The sequence below is a fragment of the Hemiscyllium ocellatum genome, chromosome 4, assembly GCF_020745735.1.
Source record: "Hemiscyllium ocellatum isolate sHemOce1 chromosome 4, sHemOce1.pat.X.cur, whole genome shotgun sequence".
Classification (NCBI taxonomy): domain Eukaryota; kingdom Metazoa; phylum Chordata; class Chondrichthyes; order Orectolobiformes; family Hemiscylliidae; genus Hemiscyllium; species Hemiscyllium ocellatum.
In genome coordinates, this window is record NC_083404.1 from 13177716 (window position 1) to 13197861 (window position 20146).

The 20146-nt window shown below is 44.4% G+C and overlaps 1 protein-coding gene across 1 annotated transcript in view; it reads left to right on the plus strand.

The window, feature by feature from the left end:
- Nucleotides 1-19666, plus strand: part of LOC132811274 (peptidase inhibitor 15-like) — a 36935-nt gene extending 17269 nt beyond the window's left edge. The window contains exons 3-6 of the mRNA XM_060822790.1: nt 7968-8086; nt 12721-12853; nt 12953-13068; nt 15037-19666. Of these exons, the coding sequence (XP_060678773.1) occupies nt 7968-8086; nt 12721-12853; nt 12953-13068; nt 15037-15172 (504 nt within the window). The 3' untranslated portion in view covers nt 15173-19666. The remainder of the gene's footprint in view (nt 1-7967; nt 8087-12720; nt 12854-12952; nt 13069-15036) is intronic.
- Nucleotides 19667-20146: the final 480 nt, after the last annotated feature.

A 20146-nucleotide genomic window follows, 5' to 3' on the forward strand; every position in this document is an offset into this window, starting at 1 on the left:
TGTCAAGCTTTCAAAGGGAGTTGTATATCTTCAGCTTGCTTTCCTTTATGAATATGTCTTTGTATATCAGTATATAACACATGCAGTAGACCAAGGAAGGCGACTACCAGAAAAGGAATGTCAGGATGTAGGCATCTATCCCAGTTAGGCCAGAACCTCAAGTCATGTGTAGGTAAATGTTAAACAAGCATTAAGTATCGATGTGTTGAAAATTCAAAATGTAATTGCTAAATAATCCGCATAGTGAATGCACCTTTATAATGCACAATCCCAGTAAGAGGTATGGCAATTAAAGGTCAGGTACACGTATTCCTGTTGGTAACAGAAGAAACATTTGCTTTGGTTATGACAACAAATGGGGTGTATTTTCAGTGGGAAGGGAAGGTATCAGTTTTTCCAAATTGAAGACTTTTATAGGGGAAAATGCTTGCCTCTCCTGACCAACTGACAAGGAATAGATCTTGAGGAATTTGATGTGTTCCTAATCCGTGGCCTGACAGACAGCCTTTGAGGCCAAGTGTACAATTACTGGTGTGGTTGTGAACTTTCCAGGGTTTTCTTCTGACTCATAGGAATACCCCGTGGCCAAATCAACATTGGCAGACAGATGGAACACACCCTCTTTTGGATTCCACCCATCATCTTTCTTTAGCTACTCACTTCTGGCACTGTCCATTTGAAGCTTAGCAGGATGTCAGACTTTTCCATTACCATTGAATGGTGCTCGGTGTTTGCTCGTTCCCTTTGCTCAGACTCAAAGGATTCAGGCCTGGACCAGGAAGAAAAGAAAAACCTAAAAGAAAACAAAGAACGGTGGATGCTAAGAAAATCTGAAACGAAGACAGAAATTGCTGGAGAAGCTCAGCACGTCCAGCAGCACCTGTAGAGAGAAAGCAGAACTAACTTCTTGTGTCCAGTGGCCCCTCTTCACAACTGATAATATCTTGGAAAAAGGTGCTATTGATGCTGATGACAGGTGCTGGGGATGGGGAAAGGAGTGAGCGGATAGATGGAAATGGAGCCCAGAGAGATGGAGAAAGTCAGGCAGACAAAGGGATGATTGATAGTAAGCCAGTGAGGAAGGAATGTTGACAATGGGGACCCGAACTGGTGAGAATGGGTAGGCTGTGCTGAATGCAGCCCATTTCACAACAGAAAATGGGGTGTAGGTGTAGGGCGTGGATGTAGGATTTGAGAGTAGGATGTGGATGTGGAGTAAGGGAGTAGGTTGTGGAGTTTGAGTGTGGGGTGTGGGTGTGGTGTGTAGATGTGGGGTGTGGATGTTGGGTATCGGCGTGGGGTATGGGTGTGGAGTGAGGGTGCGAGGTGTGGTTGTGGGTGTGGAGTGTGAGGTATAGTTGTGGGGTATGGGATTGGGGCCTGAGAGTCGGGTTTGGCTGTGGAGTGTGGGTATGGGGTGTGGAGTGTGGGTGTGGGAATGGGCTGTGGGATGTGAGTGTGGGGTGTGAGGTGTGTGAGTGGGGTGTGGGGTGTGGGCATGGAATGTGCGGTGTGGGTGTGGGGTATGGGAGTGGGTATGGGGTGTGGGTGTGGGGTTTGGGGTGTGGGGTGTGTGAGTGGGGTATGGGGTGTGGGTGTGGAGTGTGGGTGTGGGAGTGGGGTGTGTGTGTCGGGTGTGGGGGATGTGGGAGTGTGGTGTGGGAGTGGAGTGTGGGTGTGGGAATGGGGTGTGGGTGTGGGATATGGGTGTGGGGTGTAGGTCTGGAGTGTGGGGTGTGGGTGTGGGGTGTGGGTCTGGAGTGTGGGGTGTGGGAGTGAGGTGTGGGATGTGGGTATGGGGTGTGGGAGTGGAGTGTGGGTGTGGGTGTGGGATGGGAGTGTGGGTGTGGGAATGGGGTGTGGGTGTGGGATATGGGTGTGGGGTGTGGGTCTGGAGTGTGGGGTGTGGGTGTGGGGTGTGGGTCTGGAGTGTGGGGTGTGGGAGTGAGATGTGGGGTGTGGGTATGGAGTGTGGGAGTGGAGTGTGGGTGTGGGTGTGGGATGGGAGTGTGGGATTGGGGTGTGGGAATGGGGTGTGGGAGTGGGGTATGGGTATGGGTATAGGTCTTTCTCTCTCTCTCTCTCTATATATATATAGAAAGACCTTAACGCTGACATGAACACAAAGTTTCTATCTGTTTTCCAATCGGCTACAGAGACCCAATCCCTATCTTGGCTTTTTAAAAATGTTTTTAAAGTTAAAATTAAGCCTTGCATCTTAATCCAGTTTCTCTTTTTGAACTGTGGAAATAATTTTCCAATGCCAGCTGTAAACCTTTCAGAATTCTGCTGTCCAGTTCTTACAACTTGAAGACCTCGATATAAACTCCCCTGGGTTAGACATTTCACAAACTAAAAAGCACTTCTGCTGATGAGACCAGTAACCCTTCATCAAAATCGAGACTTAACTGTGGGTTCTTCTGAACTCAGAATTTAGGCGTTCTGTTCTGAAGTCAAAGCTAAACTAATTGCCTTAATGTTTTTACTCTCTAATATAAGCTGAACAGTTTAAACATTTTACCCATTAATGCTACAGGAGCTCTGCCAGACATTTGACTGAAGTTGCATGAATTCCTAGAAGTAATGTACTTCAGTCACAAATGACTTTGCAAAACCTTCACAGGACTAATCAAAACTTACTTGCCTTTATCATTATTAAAATGTCCAAATTCCAAAATGATAAATTGTGCACATTTAGCAAACTATGTCCATGCTGTTATCCTTCCAGTTGGAAGAAGTCACAGGTTTAGGATAGCCTAGGTGCTAGTTCAGGGACCTGGATTAGTTGCTGCATTGTGTTCTGTACATGTTACTCGCTGGTGCGACTGCATGTTGGTGGCAGAGTGCGTGTATCTTTGACTTAAAGGATAAATGATAAATTTAGTGGGCTTCAGGCGGCCCATGATGTTTGTAATTGAACACAGATTGTGGCTGAATGTAATCCAGCTACTGATGGTAGCCTGCAGCACCTCACAGATGCCCAGTTTAGAGCTGCTTTGGCTGTTCAGTCTGTATCCAATTAGCATGATAGGAATGATACACAAGACAAGTAGCAAAGATTTGGTGATGGTTTCCCACTTTGAATTATGCAGGTACAATTAATGTCCTGTTTAAAAACTGCCTGCTGTTCAGACCCAATCCACCCTTCAGCATTATTTAAAAAGAACAACTTCTTGTGAGGTGCTTTTAATTTCCGTTTGCTGGTGTAAAGTTGTTGGCAGTACTGTGTTAATATTGTTTTGCAGGAATTTTGCTAATGTTTTGGATTTTCAAGGGTGTGGTATTGGATCTAACAGAGGAATCAAATTGGGTTTAGCTTGTCAGGAGACTGTCTATTTCACTTGGAAGAGTTATGGTTGGAGTCTCTTCTGGGTTATAGCTTGAGTTACACACATACAAACATACATGAAAATGTACAATTTGGGAACAAGAATAGGCTACTAGACCCCGCCAGTCTATGATTCAATAAGACCACAGCTATTCTAGATATTGCCTATTGTCAATAATCTTCCACTGCCTTCCTCCTCGTGGCTGTTTCTACCTCAACTTTTCAAATGTTCAAAGCCTCTGGTACAACTACCTTTTGAGGAAGAGAACTTCAAATACTCGTGACTCTGTAGCAAAAAAAAATCCTTGTTCCTGTCTTAAATGTGTAATCTATTATTTTTTTTCAGTGACCCCCTAGTTCTGGATTTCTCACAAGAAAAAACTTTCTCTCCACATCCACCCGACCAAGGCCCTCAGGATCGTATGTATTTCTTCTTAATCTTCTACATGTTGGCAGAGGCAAGCCTACCCTGTGCACCCCTTCCTCATTAAATAACCTGCCAATTTCAGCTATTAGTGTAATAAACCCTGGCTGAACTGCTTCCAATGCACTTCCTTCCTTAAATAAGAAGACTGTCTACAATATTTCAGATGTGGTCTCACCAATTCCACATACAAACAAAGCATTATCTCTCTACTGTTATATTCAACTCCCCAAGCCAGAAATAGTAACATCCCATCAGCTTTCCTAATTACTTGCTGCAACGGCCCATTAATCTTCTGCAATTCCTACACTAGGACACTCAGATCGCTCTGCATCTCAGAATTCTCTCCTCATATGGATAATACACTTTCCTTCATTCTTCCTGCCATAATGGACAACTCCGTACTTTCCCATAATATACTCCTTTTGCCAGATCATTGTCCATTCCCTCAACCTTATTCATATTCCTTTTGTAGTCCCCTTCTGTTATCTTCACACCTTCCCTTTCTACCGTACCTTCAATCCCTTCAGCCAAGACGTTTATATAAATTGGAGAAGGTTGATTGATGTGATTGGAAAATGGGGTCCTGACAATAGAGAGGGAGAGATGTGTTCAGACAAAAGAGGAGGCAGAGAGGAGGCCAGGGATATTCTGTTTGGCTGTAGACACCAAGTCCCTGGGTCCCCTGAGATATCATTCTGTCATCCCGTGTCCATCACAATGTCTGAACTTTGAACTCATTTGCGACATGTTATCACACCATCCATTTGGACAAGATTCTGAAATAAAAATCACCGGCAATGAACTGTTCAATAAGAACTCCATCCAACAACATCTACAGAAGGAAACACAAAACTTACTGGCTCACTCTTTGCATTTTCTTAGACTCTGTCTTCCTTTGGTCCTTGCTCTGAAACAGTGCAACCTCTTTAGCTGCTGGTGGCAGGTGGAAAAGCTGGTGGTTTTCACTGGGGAAGAGTCCAGATGACATTACAGGACAAGCTTGAATAGCTTCTGGGCCTAGGGGCACTGACTTTGTACTGCTCCACCTGATCTTGGTGGTAGCAGTTTGGATGGTCTAGTTGCCAGGCAGCAGCAAGGCTGTTGCCGGTGTGGTGCTGATAGATCTGCATACAATATTCGGAGAAAGTGAGGACTGCAGCAGCTGGAGATCAGAGTTGAAAAGTGTGGCGCTGGAAAAGCACAGCCAGTCAGGCAGCATCCGAGGAGCAGGAGAGTCAACATTTTGAGCATGAGCTCTTCATCAAGAATGAGGTGGGGTGGGGGCAAGGGGGCTGAGAGATAATTGGGAGGGGTGTGGGGCTGGGGATAGGTAGCTGGGAATACTCTGTGAGAGAGAGACTCACAGAGATCCTTGAAGAGGGAGGAGGAGAACTTCTTCAAAGTACACATCCTTGGAAGAGGCTCTGCAGTAATGTTATACTCAACTGGGAGAAAGTGACGACAGCAGATGCTGGAGGTCAAAGTCGAAGAGTGTGGTGTTGGAAAAAACACAGCCAGTCAGGCAGCATCCGAGGAGCAGGAGAATCGACTGGACTGTCTACAAGGATTTCAGTGAGTCTCTCTCTCTCTCACTGCACCCCCCAGGTCATCTTCTCTGCCCTGAAGCATTTCCAGCTAACTCCTGCCCCCCACCCCCCCAGCCCCACTCCCCTCCATGTATCTCTAAGCCCCCTTATCCCCAACCGCCCCCTCATTCCGAATGAAGAGCGCATGCTTGAAACGTCAATTCTCCTGCTCCTCGGATGCTGCCTGACCTGCTGTGCATTTCCAGCATTACACATTTTGAACACATATGCTATAATCCTGAGAGAAGTCGGTATACGCACCTTGGAGCCCTGGGATGTTGCAAATTATTCCTAGTAAGTTGCTGTCAGACAGATTGCAGTAAGACCCTCCCTTTCAATGCTGGTGCCTGTAGCCATAGAGTCAGTAGTCTGGTTAGCATCAAACATAGCTCTCCTTAGCTCAGTCTCCATTCCATTACTGAGGATATTGAGTGGTTTCTGTCTTTTCTGCAGAGGAGATTGAACCTTGATCACCAGGTATTGCACTGCTGGGTCCATAAGTGTAGTTGTGGCATTGGCCAATAATTGATAAGGATGGGCATCAAGGACATGTGGCACTAAGTGGGATCCAGACACCTTCATGTTCCTTAACAGTGGTAACAGATTGTTTGGCGTATTGCATCCGTTGCTCCCATGCGGTCTCCTCTACACTGGGGAGACTGGACGCCTCCTCACAGAGGGCTTTAGGGAGCATCTCTGGGACACCCGCACAAATCGACCAACTGCCCTGTGGCCCAACATTTCAACTCCCCCTCCCACTCTGCCGAGAACATGGAGGTCCTGGGCCTCCTTCACCACCGCTCCCTCACCACCCGATGCCTGGAGGTAGAACGCCTCATCTTCTGCCTTGGAACACTTCAACCCCAGGGCATCAGTGTGGACTTCACCAGTTTCCTCGTTTCCCCTTCCCCCACCTCACCGCAGTTCTAAACTTCCAGCTCAGCACTGTCCCCATGACTTGTCCTACCTGCCTATCTTCCTTTCCACCTATCCACTTCCCCTCCTCTCTAACCTATCACCTTCATCCCAACCACATTCACCCATTGTACTCTTTTCTACCTTCCCCCACCCTCCTCCCTGACCTATCACCTCCATCCCCACCCCCATTCACCTATTGTACTCTATGCTACTTTCTCCCCACCCCCACCCTCCTCTTATTTATCTCTCCACCCCTCAGGCAATCTGCCTGTATTCCTAATGAAGGGCTCTTGCCCAAAACGTCTATTTTCCTGTTCATCGGATGTTGCCTGAACTGCTGTGCTTTTCCAGCACCACTTTAATCCAGAATCTGGTTTCCAGCATCTGCAGTCATTGTTCTTACCCTCCTGTTTGGCATGTTCATCAATGTAGCAAATATCTCACAACCATGTCAGATCAAATGATGGTGCTTCCACATCCCAGATCTAGGGTTACTCCCTCTTTCGTTTATGAAGCTGCACTGAGTGGCCAACTGGCAACTCTGGGCTACTTGAAAGCATAAATGCCAAAGTATAAGGCTAAGGGTTTTGGGGTGGAAAGCAAACATCTACAATCACACCATCTGTAGTTTTCATATCATACCAAAAACGAGATGGAGAATAAAGCAGGAATATACTGGCATTGTCATGGTTCTCAGCAACATAGCCAGCTTCCACATCTGATCCCATGATGTGCAGGCTTGGTTGGTGCAGGTACACCTGTCCCCTTTTTGCTTCTAGCTTGGCTTCTTCATGCGATATGCCACCTTGTCCTGTGAGAGAAAGGACAGAACATCAGTGAGTGTCTGCCGAAGCTGAATGACTGAATGTATATAAAGGCAATGACAGCTAAATGTAAGGTTGTTAGATTTAGTACATATGCAAAGCTGATTGGGGATACCTGAATGTTAGACCCGAGATTAGATAACCAGCAGTTGCGGGTGCGAGTTTGTGATGAATGAGAGCTTGCTAGCAGAGATATATTCACTGATCTTAACCATCTGTCTCAGATCATGAACTTCTTGTGATGTGGCACACAGGTTCAAGGCTAGTTTGCAGGATTTGTCCTGACTGCGACCTTTTCCCATTTCCTTCTCAGGTTTTGCCTTGAGGCCATGAATATCAACAGTGCATAGAAAAGGCCCTTTGGCCCATTTAGTCTGTGTGGGTCAAAAACAAGAACTAATTATTCCAGTCTCATTTCCACCACTTGGCCCATAGCCTTGTATTTCTTGGCTTTATCATCTGCCTGTCTGTGGAAACAGTTGTGTCTCCCGTCCTTTTCATGTCCTGGGCTGCAAGCTGAAATAACTGCGATGACGATGGAGAGTGAGGTGTGTTGTTGCCTGTTTAAACTGGACCTACACATGCTGATCCACCAAGTCTGAAAACGAACCTGAACACGTTGTTACACAATCACCGTCCTACATGAAGCACAGTAGCCAGTGGAAATTTATCACAATGTAAATGATGTTCATTGGAATAAGGAAAGCTATTCTTACACATAATGAGCCCAATCCTTCATGGAAAATTAGAATGGAATATTAAATATTAAACAGAAGCATCATTTCAGTAGAAGTGAGTTGCACGTCATCGTGGTGGAAGAAAACGTAGCACTCATTGACAGGCTTGTAAACTGAAGTGAATTATTTTCTTCTGTGTTCACACAGGTTTGGGATGACAATCTGGCAAAGTATGCTGAATCGTGGGCTGCGACGTGTATCTGGGACCATGGACCATCATATTTACTGAGATTTCTGGGGCAAAATCTATCAGTTCGCTCTGGACGGTGAATATTTAGTTTTAAAATTATTCCCGTTGAAATGTAAACTGAATTTTTTTTGTATGCAGCTTTGTTTAACTGTCGGCGCTAGCCTGAGCTGTGTAGATCAGGACAATGTCCTCTTTTTGTAGGGCATTGGTTGATCTTAGTCTCAGAGGTAGAGGCCTCATGGTTAGGCCTCTTGGACCAGAGAGTGGAGTTGGAACATCCTGGACCATAAAGCTCCAGGACTCAATTTTTAAGGCCCCAGTGAAGGCAGGAGGGGCGCTGCATTTCACACTGGTGTGCCAGTTCCCTGGCTCTGTTCCACTTCCAGGGCATTTTCCAAGAAATGGGATGGAGTAGCAGCAGGGCTCCCTGCTCAGAAGCGATGAGGTGCCAATTCAGACGGTTACCGGCCAGCTACGGCCTGTTCTTGGAGGCTAATTGGGGTTTTGTTTTTGTGGAGAGTTCAGCTTCATTCAGGCAGCCTTCTGGCCACAAGCTAGATTTATCCTTGCTGGTGATCGCCTCCCATTTCTTCATATCCTGTCCTGCCTGTCACAGCCCACCCTGAACAGGGGCTCCTTCTCCATGGTGTCACTAAGTGCTTTATTTAAGTGGTGAAGGACTTGGAGAAAGGGTACCTCCATCATGGACTATCCTTTACTTACCTTCTTGTCCTACTCCTGCTTCCAAGCTGAGGGACTTCTACTGCTCTTCCAGCTTCAAGCCCCTAAGCTCCTGTGTCAGATCAAGTGATGGTGCTTCCACATCCCAGGTTTAGTGTTATTCCCTCTTTCCCTCCTGAGGCTGGACTCAGTGGCCAGCCAGCAACCCAGGGTTGCTTGAAAGCATCAGTGCAGAAGTACAAGGCTAAGGTGACGGAAGGGTTTTGGGGTGGAAAGCATGAGACAGTCCTCTGATGATTCATTAGATATGAAGCTGGAAGAGCACAGTGGGCCAGACAGCATCTGAGATGCAGGAAAGTCAACCTTTCTGGGCAAAAAATGCAAAGGTTATTTGGGATGGTGATAGATGGATGCAGAGACCATCCACAATAACCCCCTACCTGTATCCATCTATCACCATTTCACCTACCCTTCCCCCAGCGCCTCCCTCCCTCCATTTACCTCTGGGCTCTCCTCCCCCTCCTCAGTCCTGGCGAATAGTTTCGGCCTGTGACATTGACATTCCTTCCCCTCGGATGCTGTCTGACCTGCTCTGCTCTTCCAGCTTCACACCTACTGACTCCGGCCTCCAGCATCTGTAGTCCTTACTGTCTCCCAGCCTCGAACGATTCATTATCCAGTTTAGGGTAAAGCCAAGATGAGTGGCTGTATCCCACACAGAATGAATTATTGACCCCTACTTGACCCTGATGGAGTGTTCAAGGAAAGGTCTACCCTTGATCTTTACCCAATGTCAGCCACTCATGAGTTGGAGTGCATAAATTGTCCAGAGTCAGGGTGCATTAGTCAGGGATAAGTGTAAGGGAATGGGTCTGGGTGGGTTACTCTTTGGAGGGTTGGTGTGGACTTGTTGGGCCTAATGGCCTGTTCCCATACTGTAGGAAATCTAATATAATCTAATATATAAACATGTGGTAACTGGCTCAGACTTGACTGTGCATTTTATTTTATTCATTTGTGGGATGTGGGTGTCACAGGCTGGGCCCGTCCCTAGTTGCCCTTGAGAAGGTGGTGGTGAGCTGCCTTCTTGAACCGCTGCAGTCCATTTTCCCTCGGGAAATCCACAATAGCCTGAGGGAGGGAATTCCAGAACTTTGGCCCAATGACAGTGAAGGACCAGCGATATATTTCTAAGGCAGTATGGTGAGTGGCTCAGAGTGGAACTTGCAGCTAATTATGACAAAGCAGCTTTCTAACACTCAGTGACTTGGACCTCACATTAAGTGATAGTTGCTGGAGTACCAGCGGACAATAAGGCTGCTGTCATATCACAGAGAGAGAGAGAGAGAGAGAGAGACAGACAGACAGACAGACAGACAGCTGGCATTGGTTAGGAGGTAGTTGATGATCATGAAACTGAATGCCAGCATGAAAAAATGCCAACATTTCATGTGCCAACAGAATAGGAACAAGGTTAAAAATTATAGCTCATGTATTTATAGAGTCACAGTCATGGAGATGTACAGTAAGGAAACCGACCCTTCCGTTCAACCCGTCCATACCGACCAGATATCCCATCCCAATCTAGTCCCACCTGCCAGCACCCGGCCCAAATCCCTCTCAACCCTTCCTATTCATATACCCATCCAGATGCCTTTTAAATGTTGTAATTGTACCAGCCTCCACCACTTCCTCTGGCAGCTCATTCCATACACGCACCACCCTCTGCGTGAAAAAGTTGCACCTTAGGTCTCTTTTATAACTTTCCCCCCTCACCCTAAACCTATGCCCACCCAAGGGAAAAGATCTTGTCTATTTACTCTATCCATGACCCTCACAATTTTATAAACCTCTACAACGCCACCTCTCAGCCTCCAAGGAAAACAGCCCCAGCCCCACGGGTGGCACGGTGGCACAGTACGGGTGGCACGGTGGCACAGACGGGTGGCACGGTGGCACAGTGGTTAGCACTGCTGCCTCACAGCGCCAGGGACCTGGGTTCGATTCCCGCCTCAGGCGACTGACTGTGTGGAGTTTGCACGTTCTCCCCGTGTCTGCGTGGGTTTCCTCCGGGTGCTCCGGTTTCCTCCCACAGTCCAAAGATGTGCGGGTCAGGTGAATTGGCCATGCTAAATTGCCCGTAGTGTTAGGTAAGGGGTATATGTAGGGGTATGGGTGGGTTGCGCTTCGGCGGGTCGGTGTGGACTTGTTGGGCCGAAGGGCCTGTTTCCACACTGTAAGTAATCTAATCTAATGCTTGCCTCCAAGAAGGTTCCCATCACATGTAGATTAGATTACTTACAGTGTGGAAACAGGCCCTTTGGCCCAACAAGTCCACACCGATCTGTCAAAGCACAACCCACCCAGACCCATTCCCCTACATTTACCCCTTCACCTGGTAATTAGTAGCAGGCAGAAATTCCCAGGAACATAGAGGAAATGTTTTAGAGATGTCCTCAAAGCATCCCTGAAAAGGTCATACATATCCTTGCTTACTCATATGGCCTTGCTTTGTGATCTACCAAAACGGGAGAAGGCTCAAAATTTTTTTAGATTCGATTACTTACAGTGTGGAAACAGGCCCTTTATCCCAACAAGTCCACACCGACCCGTTGAAGCCACCCTGACCCATTCCCCTACATTTACCCCTTCACCTAACACTATGGGCAATTTAGCCTGGCCAATTCACCTAACATGCACATTTTTGGACTGTGGGAGGAAACCGGAGCACCCAGAGGAAACTCACACAGACACGGGGAGAATGTGCAAACTCCACACAGGTAGTCGCCTGAGGTGGGAATTGAACCCAGGTCTCTGGCGCTGTGAAACAGCAGTGCTAGCCACTGTGCTACCATGCCACCATGTACCGTAGCATGCTAGTGTTATGCTCCCTCAGGTGACGACCTAGTGGTATTGTTGCTGGACTGTTAATCCTGAGACCCAGATAATATTCTGGGGACCCAGGTTTGAATCCCACCATAGCAGATGGTGGAATTTGAATTCAATAAAAAAAAATCTGGAATTAAGCTTCTAACGATGACCATGCCTCCATTACCAATTGTCGGGAAAACCCATCAGGTTCACTTATATCCTGTAGGGAAGGAAACCGCCACCCTGACCTGGTCTGGCTGTCATGTGACTCCAGTTGGGTATTAAATACTGGCCCAGCCAGCGATGCCATCATCCCATGACTGGAGAACAAAAACTAAAATAAACCAGGCCACCTTCATCTCTGATTTATAGAAAGGGAGCAAAACAAATGGGATTTGGGATTAGATTTGTGTGTACTGTTGAAGTTGCACCTTACAAATATGTCCAAAAGAAACACTTGTCAGTATTCATGTGTAATCTGTCTCTTATGGTTGGATTGGCCAAAAGAAAGTCATTACTGAAATTGCAGCTCATGCTTCTTTAATCTGGTAGCCTTGGAAGCAGTCCTTTGCTGGATCATTGAAGGTCAAGTATATTCAATACGCAAACACTGTAAAAGCCAAGACCTCAGCTTGACTTGTAATAATCAATTGCCTAATAATCAACTGGCCACCGAAAATTTATATTTATGGTATCCTAACTGGACAAAATGTGATGAGAAATACAATGAATAAAGATTACAGTAATTCCTATATGGGGAAATCTGGAAATTCTTTGGGGACTGGACTACAGATAGTCAGAAAGCTGAAACCCCACGGCAGCATTGAGTGAACGCTATATTATCAGAGATACAAGATTTAAAGTTGAAATGTTACACAAGGGCCTTTTCTGTTGCAGTGGTTTGGGTGAATGATGATGTCTGGAGAACACGTGAAAAAGAGCTGGATGTTACTTTAGATTTTTCGATCTGTTAACCAAAGCTATCAAAACAAATGTAACTGCTCATTCGTCTTTGTTGTAGAGGGCTTCACAGGAATTTATGCTGAATGAAATGCACAAACAGATGAAATAAGATGCTGTATCAGTGGAAATATTTATTTCGTTGACAGCTTTGTTAGCTTTGTAGCATGTATCTAACACACTTCTTACTTGGTACAGCTATCGGAATATCCTCCAACTGGTAAAGCCTTGGTACGATGAAGTGAAGGGCTATAGTTTCCCTTACCCTCGTGACTGCAATCCCAGGTGTCCCCTGAAATGTTATGGACCAGTGTGCACACACTATACACAGGTACAAATGCTTAATATATTTCTACTGACTTACTTTTAATACAAAGTTCCATTCAACCATATTATGCAAGAACTGAACAAAACGCTTGTCATTCCTTAGATGGTTTGGGCAACGTCCAATCGAATAGGCTGTGCAATCCATACCTGTCACAATATGCATGTCTGGGGGTCAACCTGGCGACGTGCGATATACCTCGTTTGCAACTATTCTCCAAAGTAGGTACACAGATTTGTTTTTAATAATTGCAATATTTACTCACTTGACCTGTAACGCAAACCTGTAGATACTTAGGTCTTTATCATTTGTTGGCACAGTGGCTCAGTGGTTAGCACTGCTGCCTCACAGCGCCAGGGACCAAGTTCAATTCCACCCTCAGGGCGACCATCTGTGTAGAGTTTGCATGTTCTCCCCGTGACTGTGTGGATTTCCTCTGGATGCACCAGTTACCTCCCACAGTCCAAAGATGTGCAGGTTAGGTGGATTGGCCTTGCTAAATTGGCCAGTGTCCAGGGGTGTGTAGGGTAGGTGGACTATCCATGGGAAGTGCCGGGTTCCAGGGATAGGGTGGGGCCTGGGTCTGTGGGATGCTGTTTGGAGGGTCAGTGTGGACCCGATGGGCCGAATGGTCTGTTTCCACACTGTATAGATTTTATGATTTGGATTATACCAGCTATAAAGCTACCCAACTTCCACTCCATTGGAGGGTGTTTCATTGGAATAAAAACTGGCAAGGCTTTTAACTGCAGGGAAGTTAACTCTGTCAGATTACCCCCATGTAGTGAAAGACCATTACCATTTTGTATTAGCACTTCTTGCCCTGATCAAAATTTGCTTGTTTGCTGGGTCAAATGATGCTGGTGTGGTACAGTTACTGTGAAGGGTATGATACAAAATGTTAGCATTCATCATTTAGCCGTCTATCGCCAGTTTCAGAGACATTGTAGACACCTGCATCTCCTTTCATTTGGCTTGTCAAGGAAAGGTTTCTAAATATAAAAGCACAAAGCCCTTGTAGGGAATGGGAACTTTAAGCTCAAGGACAGGCAGTTTTGGGTTGGAAGAGGGGACAAAGTGTTAACAATCTGAATTCTGACCTCACTTTGTCTTCATGCTCGCTACTTACAACATTAATGAGCTACCTGACAAAGGAGCAGTGCTCCAAAAGCTTGTCCTTCCAAATAAACCCGTTGGACTCTAACCTGGTGTTGTGTGATTTTTGACGTTAATGGAGACAGCCCTGGGGGACAGATGATCAACTATGGAAGGTGGTTTGACACTATATTATAATTGTGCTGTGTGTTAAGAGTGTATAGGAAAACCCAATATTTGTGATAGCCAGCAGTGAACCCACCAGTGACCCAGGATCAGTGAGGGATCCAGGCTGCAAGTGAGTGAGGGCAGATGGGCATTGATGGGACGAGGGTCATAGGTGTACTGGGGTACAGTGGGTGGATGGAGGCAGCAGCAGGGGAAAGGGCCATGACTTTCAGCAGTCCCAGACCCCACCTTCCCAAAGCCAGGTCCTTAGTCAGGTAGTGGGTACCTGACAATGAAGGACTCTCTGGGAGACGCGCCTGTCACCCAGTGTTGGCTGAACATCACATTGGCAGGCTGAGCTCCTTAGGCAAACATCAGCTGCCCATGGGGGGGTCTTAACCGAGAGTGGAGTGTGGATTCCTATCCCAAATGTAATTGGTGCTGAGGTGGGAAGATGACAGTATCTATTTGGCACCCCAATGTCCAATTAAAGACTCCTCTGCCTCCAAAAGCTATAGCTGGGATTCCCAAGAGGTGCTCGTGGTTTCCTGAAGTATATTTCTAATTGACAAAACCTCACCCAGAAGTAAACAATCATTGAGTCATAGAGTCATAGAGATAGACAGCATGAAATAGACCCTTTGGTCCAATTCGTCCATGCTGACCAGATATCCCAACCCAACCTAGTCCCACCTGCCAGCAGCTGGCCCATATCGCATGGCGAATTGGGCGGCACAGTGGTTAGCACTGCTACCTCACAGCACCAGAGACCCCGGTTCAATTCCCACCTTGGGCAACTGTCTGTTTGCCCTCTCACCCTAAACCTGTGTCCTCTAGTTCTGCTTGAGTTTCTCAGGGAAAATCTATTTATCTTCATTGCCAGTGTATCTTCACCTCCTCATAACTTGCTTTGATGTTTTCTTTAGGGGAAATTGGATTGGGGAAGCGCCATACAAAGTCGGAGTGCCATGTTCTGCCTGTCCGCCCAGTTATGGAGGAGCCTGTAGCAACAATCAGTGTTTCCCACGAGTAACCTCAAACTACCTGTACTGGTTCAAATGATCGGTTAGGTTTACAGAATACGCTCGCAGCACCACATTAGGATTCCTCCTCAGAGTTACTAGTCAGCTGAAGGAACTTGGCAGAACATATCTTAATTAATATACCCATAAATATCACTGAAAGTTTTGTCTTAATGGTATCATTTTACAAAACACTTATTATTATCATTGTACTGCTTTTAACTTCCACCAAGTTAGCTCTTATAGAAATGCAAAATTTATTATAATAACACAAGGCACTGTATTTATGGAGAAAAAAAAACAGCATGATACTGCAAAATGTTGCTTTATTTACAGGTGAGATTAGAAAGCAGTTTGCTACATGTTTTGTGCATGGATATGGTTTAATGTTCCTGAGTTGGAAAACCTGTTTGTGGATGATCCTAATGGGTATGTATAGGTTTGCACCGTGGTTACTGTTAAAAACCTGAGGGTCAGTTAGATAAGCTAAAGAATGTGCTTGTAGAAAGCAGTATTTACAACAATTAATAATTTCATCATCTCTGCCCTGAATAACTGAGGCAGTCTAGCTAGTAAAACTTCTCATGGTGCTAAGAAGTTTATTTAAAAAACCTGCTATTTCAGAGGGCACACAGTTCTGTGTCAGGCATTACTTAAAAGTACTTATCTAAGGTTTTAAAATATGGAAAAAAATGATGAAGGTGCTTCAGATCACTCTGATCAATATTTTGATCATTTACCTATTTTCCTGTAACAATGGGAATTTATAAACTGTAGCTTTTGGCAGCTCAAACACATCAACACATCAGTAGGTTCAGGTAGCACATGAGCTGGCCTCTTGTGCCAATAAACAATCTATTACATTTCTGCAACAAAGGATTATTCTCATTGACATCTGACATTGTATCCAACTGCAAAGATGATTACTTTTCTGCTTTGAGCTCCCAAGTCATTATTTTAGCTGGATCTTAATTGCTTATTCCATTGATAATCCTTCCCCAATTTTGACTTCATGCCTTTTCCCGACAACAGGTTTTGAAATAATAGTGTTGAGTTCTCCAATTTCAAATAACCTCCCTCCCCATTCCCCGACTCCCTTCCCAGCCCCTCCTTCTCCCTTCCACTCCTCTCAGCCATCAACAGGATTCATTCCTCCATTGACCAATCAGGTCGTACCCTCTACTTGCCTTCACCTATCCCCACTTCACCACCTTGCCCCCACCTCCCCCTTTATCTGCAGCTTTCCCCACACCCACCCCCAGTCCTGAAGAAGGGTTCTGCCTGACTTCTCCACCTCCTGATGCAGCCTGGCTTGCTGTGTTCCCCAGCCTCCTGCCTGTTCACTTTGAAATAATGAAAGTATTTGTCTAGCATCTTTAACTTTTCCCAAGGCACTTTTGTCTTAAAATCCCAGTCATGATTGATACATTAAGCTAAATTGATCATAGGCAATGACTGCTTGAGCAGATTAATGACATAATTATACATGTCTGCAGTTCACAACCACCAACTCAAGGGCATCTCAATGGATGGACAATAAATGCCCAGACAGTGGCACCCACATCCCATGAGTAAATAAGAAAAATGTTTGATGCTTGATGCATTCACTGGGAGCTTTGGCTCGTTTCCATGTGTTCCCTCAGTGCAATTCACTCCAAATCGGCAAATCCAACCCACTGTGGAACTTTAAGCAAATTATGCTCAGTGGAAATTGAGTTTCTGCAGACTTGGGTTGGTTTCAAAACATTCTGCCAGTATCCAGTCTTTACTGCAAAACTGACCAAGACCACCTTCAGATTGAATTTATTACCATTGTCACTTTCCATTAACTGTGACCATTACTGGATGTTCAAAAAGCCAGAAGGAGCAAATTTATTTTAGATGCATTATTAAGAATGGCATATAGAGTCTTTGAGCTGTCCAGCATGGAAACAAATCCTTTGGTCCAACTTATTAATGCTGGCCAGATATCCTAACTCAATCTAGTCCCATTTGTCAGCACTTGGCCCATCTCCTTCGAACGCTTCCTATTCGTGTACCCATCCAGATGTCTTTTAAATCATACCAGCCTCCACCACATCCTCCGGCAGCTCATTTCATGCACACACCACCCTCTGTGTGAAAATGTTGCCCCTTAGCTTCCATATTTTAAAAGCTTTTTGTCCCCCTCATTAATAAAGAAACACTTATGGGCCAGCATAACCCAACAAATGGTTCTGTCATTGTTGGGTTCTTGTGAAAAAAACTTCTTCAGTTATGTAAAATCAGCTCAATATAGGTTTTAGACCAGACATTGATTAAAGTACTAGTTCTATTTAATTAGCCCATTTTCAGATGTATTAATAAAACCAGTGAACTACATTTGTGATTAATTGGTACCAGAAGGAGATATCAATTAACGTATGGAATGGTTCTCCATTGAAAACTAATGTTTTCAGGGGACAAGGTGATCCTAATAGATAAAACTGATGAAGAGAAAAATCAAAAATCAAATGGTAATAGAAATGACATTTTTCTACATTTTCTTTCATTGTCATAAATCAAGTGCTCATTTGGCAGCGATAATTTGCTTTTGATGTATACAGTGAAAGAGGGTGTAGAGACTAAGTGAAGATAACACCGAATGAGGAACATCAGTATGAAACAGACATTATACAGTTGTGACCATTGCACTGAGAATTTATAACAGAAACATTCAATAACAAAATGCAACGACAAACATTTGATTTTGATGGACATGATATCAAGCATTTCTCTGTCTGAAGAATGAAGAAAATAGCCATAGCTTCCAGTATTCATTCAAGTAGGGCCATTTCACAGTTACAGATTGAGACATATTGGAATCTATTGAAATTAACTTTTTAAGCATTTGCAAGTACAAATTAATACCTTGCATCATTAAGTAGAATAACTAGGGTGACATGGTGGCTCAGTGGTTAGCATTGCTATCTCACAGCACCAGGGTCCCAGGTTCAAATCCAGCCTCTGTGTGGAGTTTGCACATTCTCCCCGTGTCTGTGTGGGTTTCCTCCCACAATCACAAAGATGTGCAGGTTGGGTGAATTGGCCATGCTAAATTGTCCATAGTGTTAGGGAAATGGGTCTGGGTGGGTTACTCTTCGGAGGGTTGGTGTGGACTGGTTGGGCCGAAGGGTCTGTTTCCACACTGTTTGGAATCTGATCTCGAAGGGGGAGTGGTGTAATTATTTTGCCAGTTTTATATTTTAAGGTTATGCATGATAAAAAAATAAATTATTTTGTGAAACATTAAAACCATTTAGGGACAGTGGAAGGAAATGCATGTGTTTACTTGAAAGAACCTTCATCTCTTTGATGTGGCTACTTCACACCTCAGATTTTGCTTTTGGTTGGTGCGGTTGGAGGTATTTTCGTTGGCAAGTTGCAGACTGAACAATTATTGTTTACAGTTTCATTCATTATACATAGCAAATACCATAATGGGATTTACAGCAACGGGGGCTTTAAGCTTTCAGTCAGACCACTATCTGAGGCAGTTAGAATGGAACAGCAGCCTTAAGGCTCCTGCCCACATCCCGATAGATCCAAGGGTAACTGCCTAAAGCTAAAAGTTTATTTTGTTAAAATGCAGATTGGGTTCTCATGATGTAACATTAACCCAAGACTGGATAGCAGAGACAGCCCTGATAACCACAGGAGCTCGGCCAGCAATGGACCAATACTGTCGGCTTGTTAAACATTTTCATTCCGTATTTGTGTGGATTGTGAGAAGTAGTTTTACTCATCCAGATTGCATAGGTACCCTTGGGTCTCCTTTAATCTGTGTTCCTTATTCCCAGGATCATTTCTGGTTCCTGGGTCTTCATTTGAAGCTGCTTTGTTTTCACATTTAAATGGATATCTCGTTGGAATATATATCAAAGTAAAATTCAGTTTTTTGAATGCAAAAGTATAAACAGATGCAAAATAGTCAGCATTTTGAGCTACACAAAACTTAAATTAGCTTTTCAATTACATTGTATGATATGTGAGCCCTTAATACATTTATCTACAATTCCTTTCCCCCATTTTATCTATTCTAGACAAGATAACTTTACTATTAAAGGAGGAAAATAATGTCAGTGTTGAATATTACGGGTGCATCAGAGTCATTGCAACTTTTTTATAATTGACAAAACATTTGCAAGGTATGGGCCTGACAGCCAGTCAGATACCTCCTTTCACATTCTCATCAAAGTTAAAATTATCCCTGTATCTGTTATCCCAAAATAATCATAAATGAACTAACAAAGCTGAGTCCGGTCCAAAACAAAGTGAACTATTTGGAAAACTGATATACATTCTTAAACAGAAAAATATATATTTGTTAATCCTGTTTCATTTTGCATTGCATTGAAACTGATTTATTGTATTTGTATTTAAAATACTTTTGAACGGTTTGTATTTAAACTGCAACATCATATATAAATCAGCCATCTTGAAACCCACATACTGATATTGATGGAAACGCTGACTGTTTGTATGTTAAAATCTTGTATGTCAATTGTTCTCGATAGGTGGTAATAAAGAAAAGTTTATGAAAAACAATTCTTAGATTTCTGTGCCTTCCGTAGCCTAAAAAGTTTCATTTATTTTTAACGTATAACTAACTGATCAGAGTTGATGGAAGTCATGAGTAAATCTTGCATGACTTTCCTAACTACAAACTGGGGCAACCTTGAGATACATTTTAAATTTTAATGGCAATCAGTAAACTGTTGGTAGTAGAACAAATACCATTCGGTTCTCCTTTCTAATGCCTTCAACAGAAAGAAAAATTCAACTGACTGTTGGGCATTCGATCTGCTATCTTCAGTTGACGGAAGACAAAATTTATAATCTCCGCTGCCTGGTTTTGCTACATCTCCCTCCTGTTTACTGTGCCTTTCATGCTTCTCTCTCTTTTCTGTTTTATTTTCTCTCTTCTGCTTTCCTCCTCCTCTACTTCTGACCTCACTTCTACTCTGCATGTTCCTATGAGTACAAACAAGTAACA